Below are 16,990 nucleotides of genomic sequence, written 5' to 3'. Positions count from 1 at the left end.
GTTTGCCTTTAAATGGGGTTCTTCCCTTTAATGGTTTAACATTTCCTCTTGCACCACTTTGTGTGTGTATATATATATATATATATATATATATATATATATATATATATATATATATATATAAAGTTGTTCCTATCATGAACTGTATCATCTAATATACTGATGAACTGAATTTGTCTTTTGATTTCTCAGAGATGATGAGCACTTGCTAATCCAGCATTACTGCCAGAGCTTGAATCAGGAGTCACCCTTGAGTCAGCCCCGTAGCCCTGCCCAGATTCTCATCTCCTTGGAAAATGAAGAGAGAGGAGAACTTGAAAGAGTCCTCAGCGACCTAGAGGAAGAAAACCGGTAAACATTCACTTGGTCTTATGTCACAGCTTTCACCTTGAGATAAGATGGTGAAGATGAGTATTCTTCATTTTACACATGCAAACAATTACTGGTTCTCCCACTGTTGTGATATTGAATATCTATATATTGTAATTAATCAGTAATTACCTGCTCTACTACAGTGTAGCTACCATGTAAGTACTGTGAAGCTATAGTGTACTTATGAAAGAGAAATATGTACTTATAATACAGCATTTCTGTAAGTTCACATTAAGTACATGGTATAATGAATAGTTACGCTATAGTGAGAAAGGTCATTATAGTGCTAATACTCTGTAATAAGACACAATTTGAGTAAAGTGTTGCTATAACTGGCTTCAAAAATATGTCTATGAATAATCAAATTAAATTCCTATACAATGATTATGTGAGATATGAGCATCTCTCTGTTACTAATATAATAAGATTTCTTGTCATTATAATATGCCACTAAATAAAAACTTTCTTTGTAATGGCAGAGCCTTCATTTTTAAAGAGTAATGTATGCAATCCTCCTCAGTAATGTTTCTTCATCACACAAGTAAAGACCATAAACAGAAGTTGACTATACAGGCAAAAAAATGGAAACAGGGAAGTAATAACCCCCCCTTTAAAGCCTCAAGGAAGTCCTTAAAATGCCTAGACTAATATACACATGAACAACAACTCATAAATGTGCCCAAGACTACTGGATACCAGCTTTTAAAATGATAATTAAGGGGAAGCGCAGTTTATATGCAGCTAGAATCCCAAGCAGGTGACCCAGTTATAAAATGCATATGAATTTATTGTACTCATTATATTTCAAGTCACACGTGTTAATTTCCCCTGCACTTGTAAATGGCAAAACCTACATTATAACATTTTTTTTTCTTAATTTGGTGACAGCCAGGTGGCTGAGGAATAGGAATGAAGGTGGCTCTGTTCAATATGCAATCTTTGGTTAGTGCACGATTGTTTGTAAAACATTGTCAGCCCTTCATCTAATACCTTCAAGTCAACTTTCTGTAGCATATCTGTTTTGGCATGTTTTCTTCTGTGCCAGTATGCTCCAGCTTTTACATTAGCCTATTTCAAAAGAAAACTACAAGTTTCCATCAATGTACTGCCTTTAATGAAAAGGATGGTAAAACGGTTAGGGGCTAGGCATGAATTATTTAGCATAACTTTAGGTTGTTAAACTAATGGCTTGTCTGCCTTTCATGTTTTCTGTAAGAGGAGGAAAAAGATTTTTTTTTTTGGTTGTTATTGCTTTTTGCTGATTGTAGGCTATTTGCATTCTTTGTTCATACAACTCCATTAGCCAGAGTGGTTTTAAGACGTCTGTGACAGTGAGAGCAGGTGCAGTTAGGAACTGTTTTGACTTTGTGAAGAAAATACAAATTTGCATTTCTGTATCTTCAAAGCATCATTTGCAAAACCCTTAGTCTCATCAAAAAGAAACAAAAAAAAAAATCTAAACTGCTGGTAATGACAACTGTATAAAATATGCCTAAAAGTGCAGAGCAGTTTCAAAAATATGCTGAGATGCATCTTAAATTGCTGGAAATGGAAAAATTAAATCAAATATCTTGTAATATGACGCAAAATATTTTTAATCATTTAGCAAAAACTGTAAGCTAGTGGCTTTCAATCTATGTGTTGGGTCTCACACTACTAAAGGGGACAACAAATGCTTATTTTAAAATTGTAAAATAATGAAAAAAACATTTAAAATAATTATTTGCACAAGGGTTGGACAAAATACCAGTTTAGTGAAAGGAAAGAGTGCCATGGATCAAGGCCTACTAGTAAAAATATTTTGTGTTAGTGAAATATTAATAGTTGCTGAAAAAGCAGCCTTACTACTAAAAACTGGTATTTGTATTCCAATTTTTTGGGCATTTCTTTTTGGTAAATATTTTCCTAACGATGTATGAAGAGTTTTGAAGTATGTGGTTAAATGAATATTTTAGATCATCCACTCATGTTTCTGAACACACTTAGTCCTGTTTTCAGGATTACTGGGAGACAGAACTATCTTGGCAGCACTGTGCACAAGGCAGGGGACACCTCTAAACAGGGTACCAGTCCATTACAGGATATGTTTGTTGACATACACACTTTCTCAGACTGGACCTGATTAGAGTCACCAGTTAACCTAACATGCACATCTTTAGGCAGCACCCAAAGAAAAACCATTGCAGACATACAGAGAACATGATAACTCTGCACAGATTGTCACAGAGCCATGGTCAGTTAAATGCAAAGTAAAAGAAAATGACTGACTATTAAATTTTGTTTCTGAAATCCCAGAAGAGCAAAGCAAAGAAATGCCTCTATGTTTTCAGATTAATCATAATAACAACAGAAACAGCAAAGTGCTTAGATTAGAATATGGTCAGTTTCCCCGTCCAAAACAAAAAAGGAAAATCAGAAACTCATGTTAAATGACTCGGCTGTTAGAAGGTCATACTGTACTTTTTATCTTTGTAATCTATATTTATGCCCTTTATATACATAATGTTTAGTAGGTTTTGCTGAAATATCCAAATCCAAATATTGGGACCTGCTTAAAGATCATTACACCAATCAAAATAACATTTCAAATACTACAATGAAAAAAATTTAAAAAATGTTTTCAATTTAAAATGGTAACACAGTATACACAAAACATCTTTTTCATGGAGTAGTGAGTATTAAACCGATGATATTCTAATATGCAGTACAGTAATCCCTCCTCCATCGCGGGGGTTGCGTTCCAGAGCCACCCGCGAAATAAGAAAATCCGCGAAGTAGAAACCATATGTTTATATGGTTATTTTTATATTGTCATGCTTGGGTCACAGATTTGCGCAGAAACACAGGAGGTTGTAGAGAGACAGGAACGTTATTCAAACACTGCAAACAAACATTTGTCTCTTTTTCAAAAGTTTAAACTGTGCTCCATGACAAGACAGAGATGACAGTTCCATCTCACAATTAAAAGAATGCAAACATATCTTCCTCTTCAAAGGAGTGCGCATCAGGACTCAGGAGCAGATGTCAGAGAGATAGAGAAAAGCAAACAAATCAATAGGGCTGTTTGGCTTTTAAGTATGCGAAGCACCGCGGCACAAAGCTGTTGAAGGCGGCAGCTCACACCCCCTCCGTCAGGAGCAGAGAGAGAGAGATAGAGAGACAGAGAAAAACAAACAAGCACAAATCAATACGTGCCCTTCGAGCTTTTAAGTATACGAAGCACCATGCAGCATGTCACTTCAGGAAGCAGCTTGCACAGAAGGTAGCAACGTGAAGATAATCTTTCAGCATTTATAGACGAGCGTCCGTATCTAGGTGTGTGAACAGCCCCACTGCTCAATCCCCCTACGTCAGGATCAGAGGAAGTCAGCGCAAGAGAGAGAGATGGAGAAAAGTAAGTTGGGTAGCTTCTCAGCCATCTGCCAATAGCGTCCCTTGTATGAAATCAACTGGGCAAACCAACTGAGGAAGCATGTACCAGAAATTAAAAGACCCATTGTCCGCAGAAATCCGCGAACCAGCAAAAAATCCGCGATATATATTTAAATATGCTTACATATAAAATCCGCAATGGAGTGAAGCCGCGAAAGGCGAAGCGCGATATAGCGAGGGATTACTGTAATAAACAGACAGAAATGAAATGCAGCTACTTTCGTGACAAGAAATTATTTCAGTTTAGTATCAGCTATTTGGGTATATTTCATTTTAACACCGCATTGTGTGTGAATGAACACATTATTCATTGAGTTAGAGAAGCGGATAGGTTCATTCCTTTGGCCTACTTGACCTTCTCCCACTTAATGCACATTGCTTGCTCATTACCTTTGAAACATATGCTTAAATAATCATGGCAGAACTCTCTATATACCTTGGAAGGAGTGCAATAGACAAAATGGATGGTTTGAATCTACAGGGACAGCCCCCATTTATTTGCCATAGCAAAAGATAAAAACGAGATTGTGCAGTGCAAAAAACATTCTTAGCACTGTGCTAAGAGAGTTGTGTGCCTTCATCTGTTATACTCTGTCTTTATCCTGTATGTTGAGGGATCCAAGAGAAGTGAAGTCATCTGTTGGTTATGTCATAAAAAGTCACCCAGCTCTTTTTCCTACCAAATGGAGAGACAACTAACTGACTGTGGATCTTTTCTCTTTGGCCCCTTGTGTCCTTACAGTGATCCTAACAAAGAACTCATTATACCTTGCATGCATGAAAATCTTTATTTTCTTTTCTCTGTGGAGATGTGTACAATTGAGTGCCTTATTATATTAATAAGTATTTTATCATAGTCCAAAATAATTTAACTTGAAAGAGTTACTTCCCTGCCTCATTTATATGATAAATCTTTCTCCAGATTTTTAAAAAGATGAAAAACCCTGTTCAGACTTTATTTAACCTCCAAGTCTTGACTTCTTGACATTTCAATATCAGTACTGTTATAATCTCTTTCTTTGCCTTTATCCTATTGTTACTACTTTTATTCAGTCTCCTGCAGTTGTCTGCTTTACACTTTTTACTTTGTATTGTAATGTGTCATTTTACTCATTTTTTTTCTAATTTGCAATACAAAAGGTGTTTGTAAGCTTGGGTCACGAGCTTGGATTTCAGAGTTAAACTATGTTTTTATTCATATCTTAATTCAATTCAAATTTTACTATCCCAGGTATTAAAGACTATAAAGATATAACATAAACACATCTCATACATAACAGACGACATATAGTAGTGTACGTGGATATTTATAGTATTAACTAATAACAGTATTTTCCATACTATTTCTTCTGAGTGTTTGTATCAAACAAAATTCATTTTTATATATATATATATATATATATATATATATATATATATATATATATATATATATATATATACTGCTATATTTAGCTGAACTTTTCTGAATTCTGCTGCGATGTGAAAAAGCTGTAAAATCTCTACATCAAGCATACAAAACATCACAACAGCCTCATGCAAGATACACAAACTGACACAAGTAGACTAGTCATAAGAGAGTCTTGCAGTGATGTTTAGAGGTTCCGGATACAGATAGCTTCATTAATTTTCACTATTGGTTACAGGTGTTTGTTTTGTTGTGTGGGGTTAGTGACTTCACTCTATCCAACTGGGGAAGGAAAATGCTATGGAATGTTGGGTAGATTGGGTAGTTGTTAAGTGAAGTTTTAGCAAAGCTGTGTTCAGTTTTCCCATCCATACATTTGTTTATGTCTTAAAAGCATTTTTATTGCATTTATTCATTCATTTGCAAACAGGGGTAAACTCAAAAAAATCATGGATGCTGCTCATCAGCATAAATTCTTTTGAAACAAAGGAAAAAAGAGTGAAGTCTGCAATGGTGGACATTTTATTAAACTTTCAGAATGTAAGCCTCTTGCTTTTGAACAGGGTCTGGATTGGGGAATGAAGACCAAATGTCATATTTAAACTGGGTTTTGTATTAAAGAGGATTTTCCCTGCCCAGATTCAGTAAATTTGGGTTTCTTTACCAATGAGAAACTGTAAAATATGGTTATCATTTTGTAATTTCTTTTAGAAAGAAATCCTGTGCATAGCAATTAAAATGTCTTGAAGTAATTAAAACACTGACATATTGGTGTCCACTGTAAAAGAGAGGTGATTTTAACAGTGCTTTAATTGAACATACTGTATACACATGCTTCACTTTAAAATTAAGAACGTTAATAAAAAGCATTTGCTGTTAAAGTTGGTAATTCTGCATGGTAGATTAAGTTGGATTAATTGTAGTTGCCATTTAATGTTAAAGAATTCTGCTTTAAATCTTTTAACTATTTTAATCCAAATCAAAAAAATGATAAACCTAGCTATTAATGATAAAACTACCTTTACTGTCATGTCTCTTGAAATGTTGAAATCCACATGTCCAAGGTAGAATACAGAATATTTATTTAAGGCTGTTGTTTTGCTGTATTTAACAGAAACCTGCAGGCCGAGTATGACCGGTTGAAACAGGCACATGAAAACAAGGGCCTATCCCCACTGCCGTCCCCCCCAGAGATGTTGCCTATTTCTCCACAAAGTCCCAGAGATGCTGAACTGATAGCTGAAGCAAAGCTCCTCCGTCAGCATAAAGGACGCCTGGAAGCCCGAATGCAGATCCTAGAAGATCATAATAAACAGCTTGAATCACAGCTGCATAGGCTAAGACAGCTGCTGGAACAGGTGAGAATGTTGTCCAGCTACAGATTGTGCCTCAAGTAATGAAAATCTAAAATAGGATTGTAAAATAGAATAACAGTTCAACTATTCCTGGGCGAAATTTCTTCAAGTTTATTCAAAATTAATTGGCTCTTGGGTAGATTTTAGTATAGCTGGAAACCATTTTTATTTGGACAGTATGCCTCTAACACCAGCTTGGAGAATTGAACCACAAAAATGGCTTTGTGACACTTTTCAGACTGATAGCTACCTAGTCTTTACAGAGTTTTGTCAGGATTGGTAAAGTGGTGTATCTCTAGAACCTGTGTGCTGATAGCTTCAGTCTTGATACAATGGGAAAATATTGCCTTAATTAGTAAAATTAATGGCACCTTTGTCTATTTAAAAATTAAGAATATTTAACAAATCTAACACTAAAGACATAGAAATTATGTGGAAGTGTAAAATGCACAGTAATCACTTTATTAACATTATAAAGTGTAATGAAAGATACATTAAATGCAGTGTGACACAAAAATACCAGTGGTTTCAGTATTGAGCAACTCGAGTGGCTTGCACAGAGCCTTGACCTCAACCCAACTGAGTAACTTTGGGATGAATTAAAGTTCCGATTGCAAGCCAAGTTCTCTCATCCACCAGCAGTACCTGACCTCACAAATGTTCTCTTGGTTCAATAGGCATAAATTCCTATAGACTGTAGACACTGCAAAGTCTTGGTAGAAAGCCTTCCCAGAAGAGTGAAGGCTAGTATTACAATGAAGGGGGGTGGGGGTGGGGGTGACGGGGCGAGGGACAGCTTCACATGAATGGCAATGATTTTGGCATGGTTGTTGAACAAACCCATATACTGTAGTTATGGTGGTCAGGTATAGACAGACTTTTGGTCATATCGTGTATTATTTTGTTTGTTCACTGCAGAAGTTTCCTTTGCAAAGATGATCAGAACTTGTAATAATGTCTCAGATTAATATCAGGTCATTGCACTTCCGTGGGCAAGATCATAATACAAGATTCAAATAAACCTGTTTTAGGTCAAAATTGTAATTACTAGCATTTTTCCTTTGGTGTTAGTCTAGGTTATTGTTGGTCAGGTCAGGTTGGTGAGTATGCACTGGTACAGCACATTGCCACACCCACCACATGACAAAACAACTCGGGATTCTGGTTGACAACCCCCCAGGCGAACATTCGGTCCAGTCCCACCCTCCGGAAATGACCCTCTATCTGCCAGAGCCAGGTGTTACGTGTGCATCGCCTGGGCCTGGTCAAGCCGTTCAGATCCTCAACAATGAGGATCCTGCAAGCTGGATCACCGTCAGGACATCAAACCACATGGCCATAGTGCCGTAACTGAGACTCCCACACAATGCAGGTAATGTACCTCATTTGGAACTCCTTCCCTCAGCTGGTTCACCACCTGTGCAATCTCAGTGAGATTGGGTGGTTCACAGTTAAGTGGAGGATCAACCTCAAGAACCGTAGACCCAAAGATATTCAACATCCTAGCTGGAGGATCAGCTTTGAACAGTTGCTCAAAGTAGACAGCCCAGTGGGTCACAACTTAAGTGTTATCTGTAAGGACTGTTCTATCAGCCGCTCTGACTGCTACTGTCCGAGGAACAAATTCGGATATGCGCAATGCTTCGATTCCTCTGTAAGCAGGACGTGGATCACCAGACCACAGATGGTGTGTCACTTGCTCACAGATTCCTCTAACAAATTCGTCCTTATCTCCCCTCAGAGCCCTTGCAGCTGTCTTTCTCAGTTCCCATTACAGACCAGAGTTGCCATCAAGTTGTGTACTGCGATTCCTGTCAAAGATATCCAGAGTGCCTTGCAAGATGAAACACCTCCTTCTGGGTATACCGGTAACACCAACACAATCCTCATCAATCTTCAGGATCTTACCACGAAAGGTCTCCCACATCACATTAGGATCGGTAGTCCCACCCAAATCTGCAAGTTCCTCACACAAACTGTGTGCAAAGTCGTTACAAACAGCCTGATCTTGGAGTCTGGTCAAGTCCAGCCTCGTTTTCCTAGTAGGTGGTAACCTACTGGACCTAAGGTGGATCTTGAAAGTAGCAACAAGAAGTCTGTGGTCAAAATTCACAAACTGGGCACTGCTGTAGACCCTGCAGTTTTGTAAGAGCCTCCAGTATCTGCCCAGAAGGATGTGATCGATCGATCTTCAACGCACCACCAGTATTGGAGTATCAAGTCCAACGATGAGGCACAGGGCGCTGAAACCATGCTCGAATTGCTGCCCCGACCTTTTGAAAAGTCAAGGAACATGGAGCCACTTTCACCACAGTCACCAGGCCCATGCGGACCGAGACAATCCTCATAGGCAGCCCTGTCAGTGCCATTGGTTACATTGAAGTCACCCATGACCAGAGGAGTGTCACCTCGCAGGCACCCATCAACCACAGAGCGAAGTTGCCAAAAAAATGTCTCCCTCACCGACACATAACTCACTGCGGTCAGCGCATACACCGAGACAACAGACAAGCCACCCAGGGAGTGCTGTAATCTGAGGATCATAATACGCTCGTTGAAAGGAGTGACATCGGACACCACCGAAAGAAGCCGATCTGCCACAGCAACAGCTACTTCCCAAGTATGACACCCATCAGAGCGACCAGACCAATAAGAGGTGTATCCACCTACAGAGATCTGGCCATTCCCAGGTCTGCGCACCTCAGAGAGTGCCACCACTGAAATGCGGAGTTTATGCAGGCCGTCCGACAGCTGAGGAAGATGATCATCATGCTGGAGAAACAACGTTCCACGTGCCTACCCGGATGGGCTGCCTCAAATTGGGACCCGAGTGCTGCCATGTAGCGGGCGACACCTCAGCATGTGTCTACACCACTTTTGATCCCTAACAGGCCTGACCCCATTGGTTTTCCAATGGTTTTGACTCTTTAGGGGATGGGGTTCCCGAGGGCTTTCCCCCATTCCCTTCATGATGCGTGCAGCCTTCCTATGGGTGTCTGCAGCAGAGCTACTCCTGCAGAGAGCAAAAAGGAGTCCTTTCTGTTGTGTCTGCTCTGTTCTGTGTAAAGTTTTTTTTATGGTGGTTGGAGTGCCAATCCTGCCACCAACCCCCATGATTTCCCTGCAAGTTGGAGGACCACTTGCAGGGCCAGATGCAGTTTAATATCATACCCAGGTTATAGTTGGGAGCAGAAAAACAATTGAAGTTCCTTAACAGGTCTTTATAGAACTAAAGTAACTTGAGTGAGTCATTAATTTGAAATTACAAGTACAATATGATTCAACATTAACAATGATATGGTGTTACTGTTGGCTAATGTTTTCTGTAAGGCAGGTAGACACCTCAGGTTTAGAAAGTGTACGTTATTTCAAAAGGTGTGGGTACCTTATACGTACGTATATGAAATGTTGCATAGTTCTTAGCACAGAAATGTAAACTGTTTATAACTGCTTCCTTTTGGATGGCACACTTACTGCTTATTCCCAAAACATTTGGAGATCTGGCTGAAATTCATCCGGTTTCCCTTTTCTATAAGTCATCAGATAAGTTTGTTTTTCCTGGTACCACTTTTGAATCTTTGTACTTATTTATTTATTTATTTATTTACAACAGAAAATGTCAATCTATTGTAATTTTATATCAAGTTTTTGCACAGCAATGTAAATTAAGGAAAAATTTAAACTGGTTATTTTGTCAGAAAATGTTTTTGAATTGTGAATCAGTTTTGCATACATTTATCATTTCAACCCACATAAGAACGCTTAAAACATTGACAGTCACTTCTGGTACTGCATTCTCTCTCTCTCTCTCTCTCTTTCATATATATATATATATATATATATATATATATATATATATATATATATATATATATATATATATATATATATATATATGCAGTTAGGTCCATAAATATTTGGACAGAGACAACTTTTTTCTAATTTTGGTTCTGTACATTACCACAATGAATTTTAAATGAAACAACTCAGATGCAGTTGAAGTGCAGGCTTTCAGCTTTAATTCAGCGGGGTGAACAAAACGATTGCATAAAAATGTGAGGCAACTAAAGCATTTTTTAAACAAAATCCCTTCATTTCTGGGGCTCAAAAGTAATTGGACAATTGACTCAAAGGCTATTTCATGGGCAGGTGTGGGCAAGTCCGTCGTTATGTCATTATCAATTAAGCAAATAAAAGGCCTGGAGTTGATTTGAGGTGTGGTGCTTGCATGTGGAAGATTTTGCTGTGAACAGACAACATGCAATCAAAGGAGCTCTCCATGCATGTGAAAGAAGCCATCCTTAAGCTGCGAAAACAGAAAAAACCCATCCGTGAAATTGCTACAATATTACGAGTGGCAAAATCTACAGTTTGGTACATCCTGAGAAAGAAAGCAAGCACTGGTGAACTCAGCAACGCAAAAAGACCTGGACGTCCACGGAAGACAACAGTGGTGGATGATCGCAGAATCATTTCCATGGTGAAGAGAAACCCCTTCACAACAGCCAACCTAGTGAACAACACTCTCCAGGGGGTAGGCGTATCGATATCCAAGTCTACCATAAAGAGAAGACTGCATGAAAGTAAATACAGAGGGTGCACTGCAAGGTGCAAGCCACTCATAAGCCTTAAGAATAGAAAGGCTAGATTGGACTTTGCTAAAGAACATCTAAAAAAGCCAGCACAGTTCTGGAAAAACATTCTTTGGACAGATGAAACCAAGATCAACCTCTACCACAATGATGGCAAGAAAAAAATATGGAGAAGGTGTGGAACAGCTCATTATCCAAAGCATACCACATCATCTGTAAAACACGGTGGAGGCAGTGTGATGGCTTAGGCATGCATGGCTGCCAGTGCCACTGGGACACTGGTGTTTATTGATGATGTGACACAGGACAGAAGCAGCCAAATGAATTCTGAGGTGTTGAGAGACATACTGTCTGCTCAAATCCAGCTAAATGCAGTCAAATTGATTGGGTGGTGTTTCATGATACAGATGGACAATGACCCAAAACATACAGCCAAAGCAACCCAGGAGTTTATTAAAGCAAAGAAGTGGAAAATTCTTGAATGGCCAAGTCAATCACCTGATCTTAACTCAATTGAGCATGCATTTCACTTGTTGAAGACTAAACTTCGGACAGAAAGGCCCACAAACAAACAGCAACTGAAATCCGCTGCCGTAAAGGCCTGGCAGAGCATTAAAAAGGAGGAAACCCAGCATCTGGTGACGTCCATGAGTTCAAGACTTCAGGCTGTCATTGCCAGCAAAGGGTTTTCAACCAAATATTAGAAATGGACATTTTATTTCCAGTTATTTAATTTGTCCAATTACTTTTGAGCCCCTGAAATGAAGGGATTGTGTTAAAAAAATGCTTTAGTTGCCTTACATTTTTATGCGATCGTTTTGTTCACCCCACTGAAGTAAAGCTGAAAGTCTGCACTTCAACTGCATCTGAGTTGTTTCATTTAAAATTTAGAAAAAAGTTCTCAGTCCAAATATTTATGGACCTAACTATATATATATATATATATTATATACTAGCAAAATACCCGCGCTTCGCAGCGGAGAAGTAGTGTGTTAAAGAGGTTATGTAAACATATACTGTATATACATATATACATATATATACATATCTACATATACACATATCTATATATACATATATATATATATATATATATATATATATATATATATATATATACACATCCACATATATATACATATATATATACACATATCAACATATATATACATATACACACATACATACACACACACACACACATATACATATATACATATACACATACATACATAGTGCGTTGTAACACGGGCTGTGATTGTTACATGGGAGGGAGACGACAAATCACAGCTTCCCGCTTTCTAATCGGGCCTGTGATTGGTGCTTTGACTGATGCCCAGATCCCACAGTATCTCCCCTTAGGAGAGGCGTTAGGCAAGTGTAACTGAATAGCGGTGCTGCAAGTTTAGCTTTACACCTGTTTTTAAGGCTTATTGACTGAAAGGGGCTTTCATGAAAAAAGTTAGGGCTTTGCTACAGGATACACCCTCCACAAGTTAAGGAAGTAAAAATAAAGGTATATATTTCTGTTTTATTTAAACCTTTTAAGTTTGTATGTGGGCGGTATGGTGGCGCAGTGAAAGGCGCCAGTTAGGAGACCCGGGTTCGCTTCCCTGCATGGAGTTTGAATGTTCTCCCCGTGTCTGTCTGGGTTTCCTCCGGGTACTCCGGTTTCCTTCCACAGTCCAAAGACATGCAGGTTAGGTGCATTGGCGATTCTAAATTGCCCCTGGTGTGTGGGTGTGTGCGCCCTGTGGTGGGCTGGCACCTTGCCCAGGGTTTGTTTCCTGCCTTGTGCCCTGTGTTGGCAGGGATTGGCTTCTGTATTTAGGATATAGCGGGTTGGATAATGGATGGATGGACATTTGTATGCATAGCCCCATTTGCCCATTTTCGTTTTTTTTCTTTCTTCAGTAATATTTCAGCAAACCCGGAGCTTGTCAGTTCAAATCCTGGTACTGACACCACTGTGTGACCCTGAGGAAGTCACTTCACCTGCCTGTGCTGTAAAAAACAAAAGTAATGTAACAAATTGTACCTCAGATGTTGCAAGTTGCTGGAATAAAGGCATAAGTCAAATAGATAAATATGTATTATACACATAGGAACTATTCATTTATTTTCAGTTAAGTCATCTGCAGCAAACCTTTATAAATGAGGGTTTCTCCTTTTTAGATAGTGCAAACTGTTTCTTCTTCATTGAGGTTTTCTCTTGGAGAGCTTTTTTCATTTCATTGAAAATTAAAGCAGCAGCTGCCAAAATATGTAGCTTTCTTATTAATTTTTCAACATCGTGTAAAATAACTTTATAAAGTAACATAAAAGGTTTAAATACTGGTTATCCTTTTACACTAAATGTTGTTTTTCTTTAAGGAGATTAAATATTACTGAAGAAAGAAAAAAAAAACTAAAATGAATTATTATTATTATTAAAACAGCCAAATGGGGCTATGCATACAAACTTAAAAGGTTTAAATAAAACAGAAATATATACCTTTATTTTTACTTCCTTAACTTGTGGAGGGTGTATCCTGTAGCAAAGCCCTAACTTTTTTCGTGAAAGCCCGTTTCAGTCAGTAAGTCTTAAAAACAGGTGTAAAGATATTGACAATAAGCAACGCAAACCCACCAAGTCATGGAATCGTTTAAATCAAGGAGCTGCGCTACCTTCTTCCAGATCGGCCCCAAGGCATTCATATTTTTCCAAAGCAGTTCTGGTCTACATCGGCATCTGTAGCTGAGTCGAAAAACACCATCCCGTACTATTAGTTAACGATTAACACATTTCTATATGTATTGAAAGCATACAATACAACTGATAATATGTTGCGCTTATTTATCTGGTGTACCGACATTTTTGCGCGTTTAACAGCTGAAATCCAACGTGGTTTGTGCCCTTCAGAATGGAAACAGTTTGCATTTACCTTTTTAATAAAAAGCGAGCTTTTAAGCCTGAGAAATCACCCCGTAAATGCACACGTTTAATTGCACATGTGTTAATATGTATGCTTATACAGTATTAAAAGACACTCAACAATTAATGTCATTTACCTTCGTTCCGGCGTTTGAGTCGTGCTGTAAATTCTTACTGTGAAATATAATTGACAAATAATTTGGTGAATGAACTTGTGAAGAAGGTGGAGCTGGAGTATTACGTCACTTCATTAACGAAAATGCCGTGATGTGCGGAAGGGCGGGGGGAGTGTGGGGGTTGACGGAGAATGTTTTCTTCAGCACTCTTTGGGGCTCCTCCTTGTTTTCAGTTCACGTGATTACGTAGGAGGCGTGATGACGCGATACGCGACTCCGCCTCCTCCATTACAGTATATGGACAAAAAAGAGGTTCCAGTTATGACCATTACGCGTAGAATTTCAAAATGAAACCTGCCTAACTTTTGTAAGTAAGCTGTAAGGAATGAGCCTGCCAAATTTCAGCCTTCCACCTACACGGGAAGTTGGAGAATTAGTGAGTGAGTGAGTGAGTGAGGGCTTTGCCTTTTATTAGTATAGATATATATATATATATATATATATACAGATATATATATTGTGATGAATGGCCGGCTTCATATTCCGGCCCTCACCCCCAGGCCGCCAGGAGGAGCTCTCCCGACAGCATGGACGTGCCCCGAATTCCAGCAGGGCCTCATGGACTTTGTAGTTTCTACACACAGCCCTGCCAGATACCTTGGGGACCACTGGGAGTCGCTGTAGGGAGGCCCATGGACTCATACATGCCCTATAACCCGGAAGTGCGTCATAATCCAATGACAGGAAAAAACGACGTGCTTCCGGGGTGAAGATAAGGACTTTTTACCCTGACCCGGAACGAATAAGGACTTGTGGACTATTGGGCAGGAACACCTACGGGTCAGGGAATATAAAAGGACTCTGGGAAAGCCCAGACACTGAGCTGAGCTGGGAGGTAGGGTGGCGAAGTGTCTGGGAGAGGAGGATTGGTATTGTGATTGTAGAGAAAAGTGTGTATTGATTATATGAGTAGTGTGGAGTGGAGGGTGCTTATTGCACGTTATTGTTATATAATAAATAATAATCGTACTTTTACCTGGTGTTTGGAGTGGTACCTGAGGGTTCAAGGGAGCACTAATATGCTCTACTGCTACTATATATATATATATATATATATATATATATATATATATATATATATATATATATATATATATATATATATATATATATATTTATATTTATATAAACTCCAACATCTGTATGTCTGTCCACTTTTCACAAGAGAGTTACTAAATTTAGATTGGGTTTTTTTTATATAATTTGCTTTAACATTCCAGTTTATTTTGTGACATCTCTCATCACGATAAGTATCATAGTTCGCTTGCAGGAGCAATTTATTCTTATGAATCCGAGACAGAGGCTGTGGGCCGAGGAGAGGGGGAAGCGTGATGTCAGGAGTGGGGAGCCATGCCAGCCTCCGTTCGAATCGCCTACCTCTGGCCAGGTTTTGGAGCGGACCTTGCCTCCACTTAGCTAGCAACACTTGTTTGTTTATTGATTTTTAAAATTTGTCCTGTTTCACTACTACGCGAGTGGAGCCGCGGGAGATAGCTAATACAATATAAACATATTCCAAGAAGAGGTATCTAGCATCAGCATAGAAATGGATTTCCCATCATTGAATGACTTCTAATTTTGACATTTTTGTAAATTTGAGGGTTTTGTTCATGTTGCTGTTAATTAGCTTGAGTTTATTGGAAGTTTCTGTAGAGCAATCTCATTTGGTTACAATCTCATTTTCCTGATTATTTTTCAGCCCCAGGCAGAAGCAAAGGTCAATGGCACTACCGTCTCTTCTCCTTCTACCTCCTCCCAGCGATCAGACACCAGTCAGCCAATGCTCCTCCGTGTGGTTGGCAGCCAGACTACAGAAACCATGGGTAAGAATGGAACTTTTATATTACTTTCAGAATTAATCTATTTCCATTATTCAATAATCCTTAACTGTGTTGCTGAAACAAACATAGTTGCTTACTTAAGTAAGTTAACAAGAACATATTAAAATACAGAATTCCATTTTATTTCTAAATATTCCGCTATAGATAAAGTCTGCTCTCGACAACTATGGGACAACAGTGTTAATGTTATGTGCCACTTTCTAGAGTTCTGCTTTAGTGACTATCTTAATCTAAAGGCAGTGCTGCATATGGAGTTTGGTAATAAATTCTGTCTGTCTGAAGATGTTTTCTAAAAGTAAGCATTTTGAGGAGCATCTATAAGCTGCCTGTAAGCTGATGGCAGCAGCCCTGGTTATGAGGTGTTGTGATAATTTGCCTGTTAGTCATTAATGTAAAGGAAAATGTCATTCAGAAAAGTGTATAAACAGCTTACACATAGTTTAAAAAAAATGCACTTAAATTTTGAAATAGAAAAAGTGCAGGTGTGTGCTTCCATGAAGATTTTAACTTTGACTTTGGGAGGACTGCACTGTGTGATGTTACTGGCGGGGTAGATGTGCAAACAGGATGGGCCCACTGGACATTATGTGTGCCCATTCAAAAAGTCAGGCATCTCCATATCCACCTTCTGCTAGCAAAGTAAGAAGTGTGGAGCACTTGGTTTAGTTTAGTGTTTAGTTTAGTTTAGTTTAGTTTAGTCATGCTTACATTGATTACGCATCCCCAGAGGAAAAGCAACTTTCTTTAGTAACTCCGGAGAAGACATTAACTTGTCCGGTGGAAGCACGTCAAGGGTGCACTCAGGGCCGGATTTATATGAAAAGAGGCCCTAGGCTATTCCACTTATGAGGCCCTTTCACCTTCCATTTTTAAGTTTGTAAATTACATGAGAGATAATAA

At 38.7% G+C, this 16,990-nt stretch overlaps 1 protein-coding gene across 17 annotated transcripts in view; it reads left to right on the top strand.

The window, feature by feature from the left end:
- Positions 1-16,990, top strand: part of dmd (dystrophin) — a 2,688,357-nt gene that overhangs the window by 2,649,414 nt on the left and 21,953 nt on the right. For all 17 annotated transcript variants that reach the window (XM_051926236.1, XM_051926244.1, XM_051926242.1 and 14 more), the window contains 3 exons: positions 193-351; positions 6,327-6,570; positions 15,949-16,072. In XM_051926236.1, the coding sequence (XP_051782196.1) occupies positions 193-351; positions 6,327-6,570; positions 15,949-16,072 (527 nt within the window). The remainder of the gene's footprint in view (positions 1-192; positions 352-6,326; positions 6,571-15,948; positions 16,073-16,990) is intronic.

Source organism: Erpetoichthys calabaricus, chromosome 4 (genome assembly GCF_900747795.2).
Source record: "Erpetoichthys calabaricus chromosome 4, fErpCal1.3, whole genome shotgun sequence".
Lineage (NCBI taxonomy): Eukaryota > Metazoa > Chordata > Cladistia > Polypteriformes > Polypteridae > Erpetoichthys > Erpetoichthys calabaricus.
The sequence above is the reverse complement of the archived record's forward strand: the minus strand, read 5'-3'. Positions and strand labels throughout refer to the sequence as shown.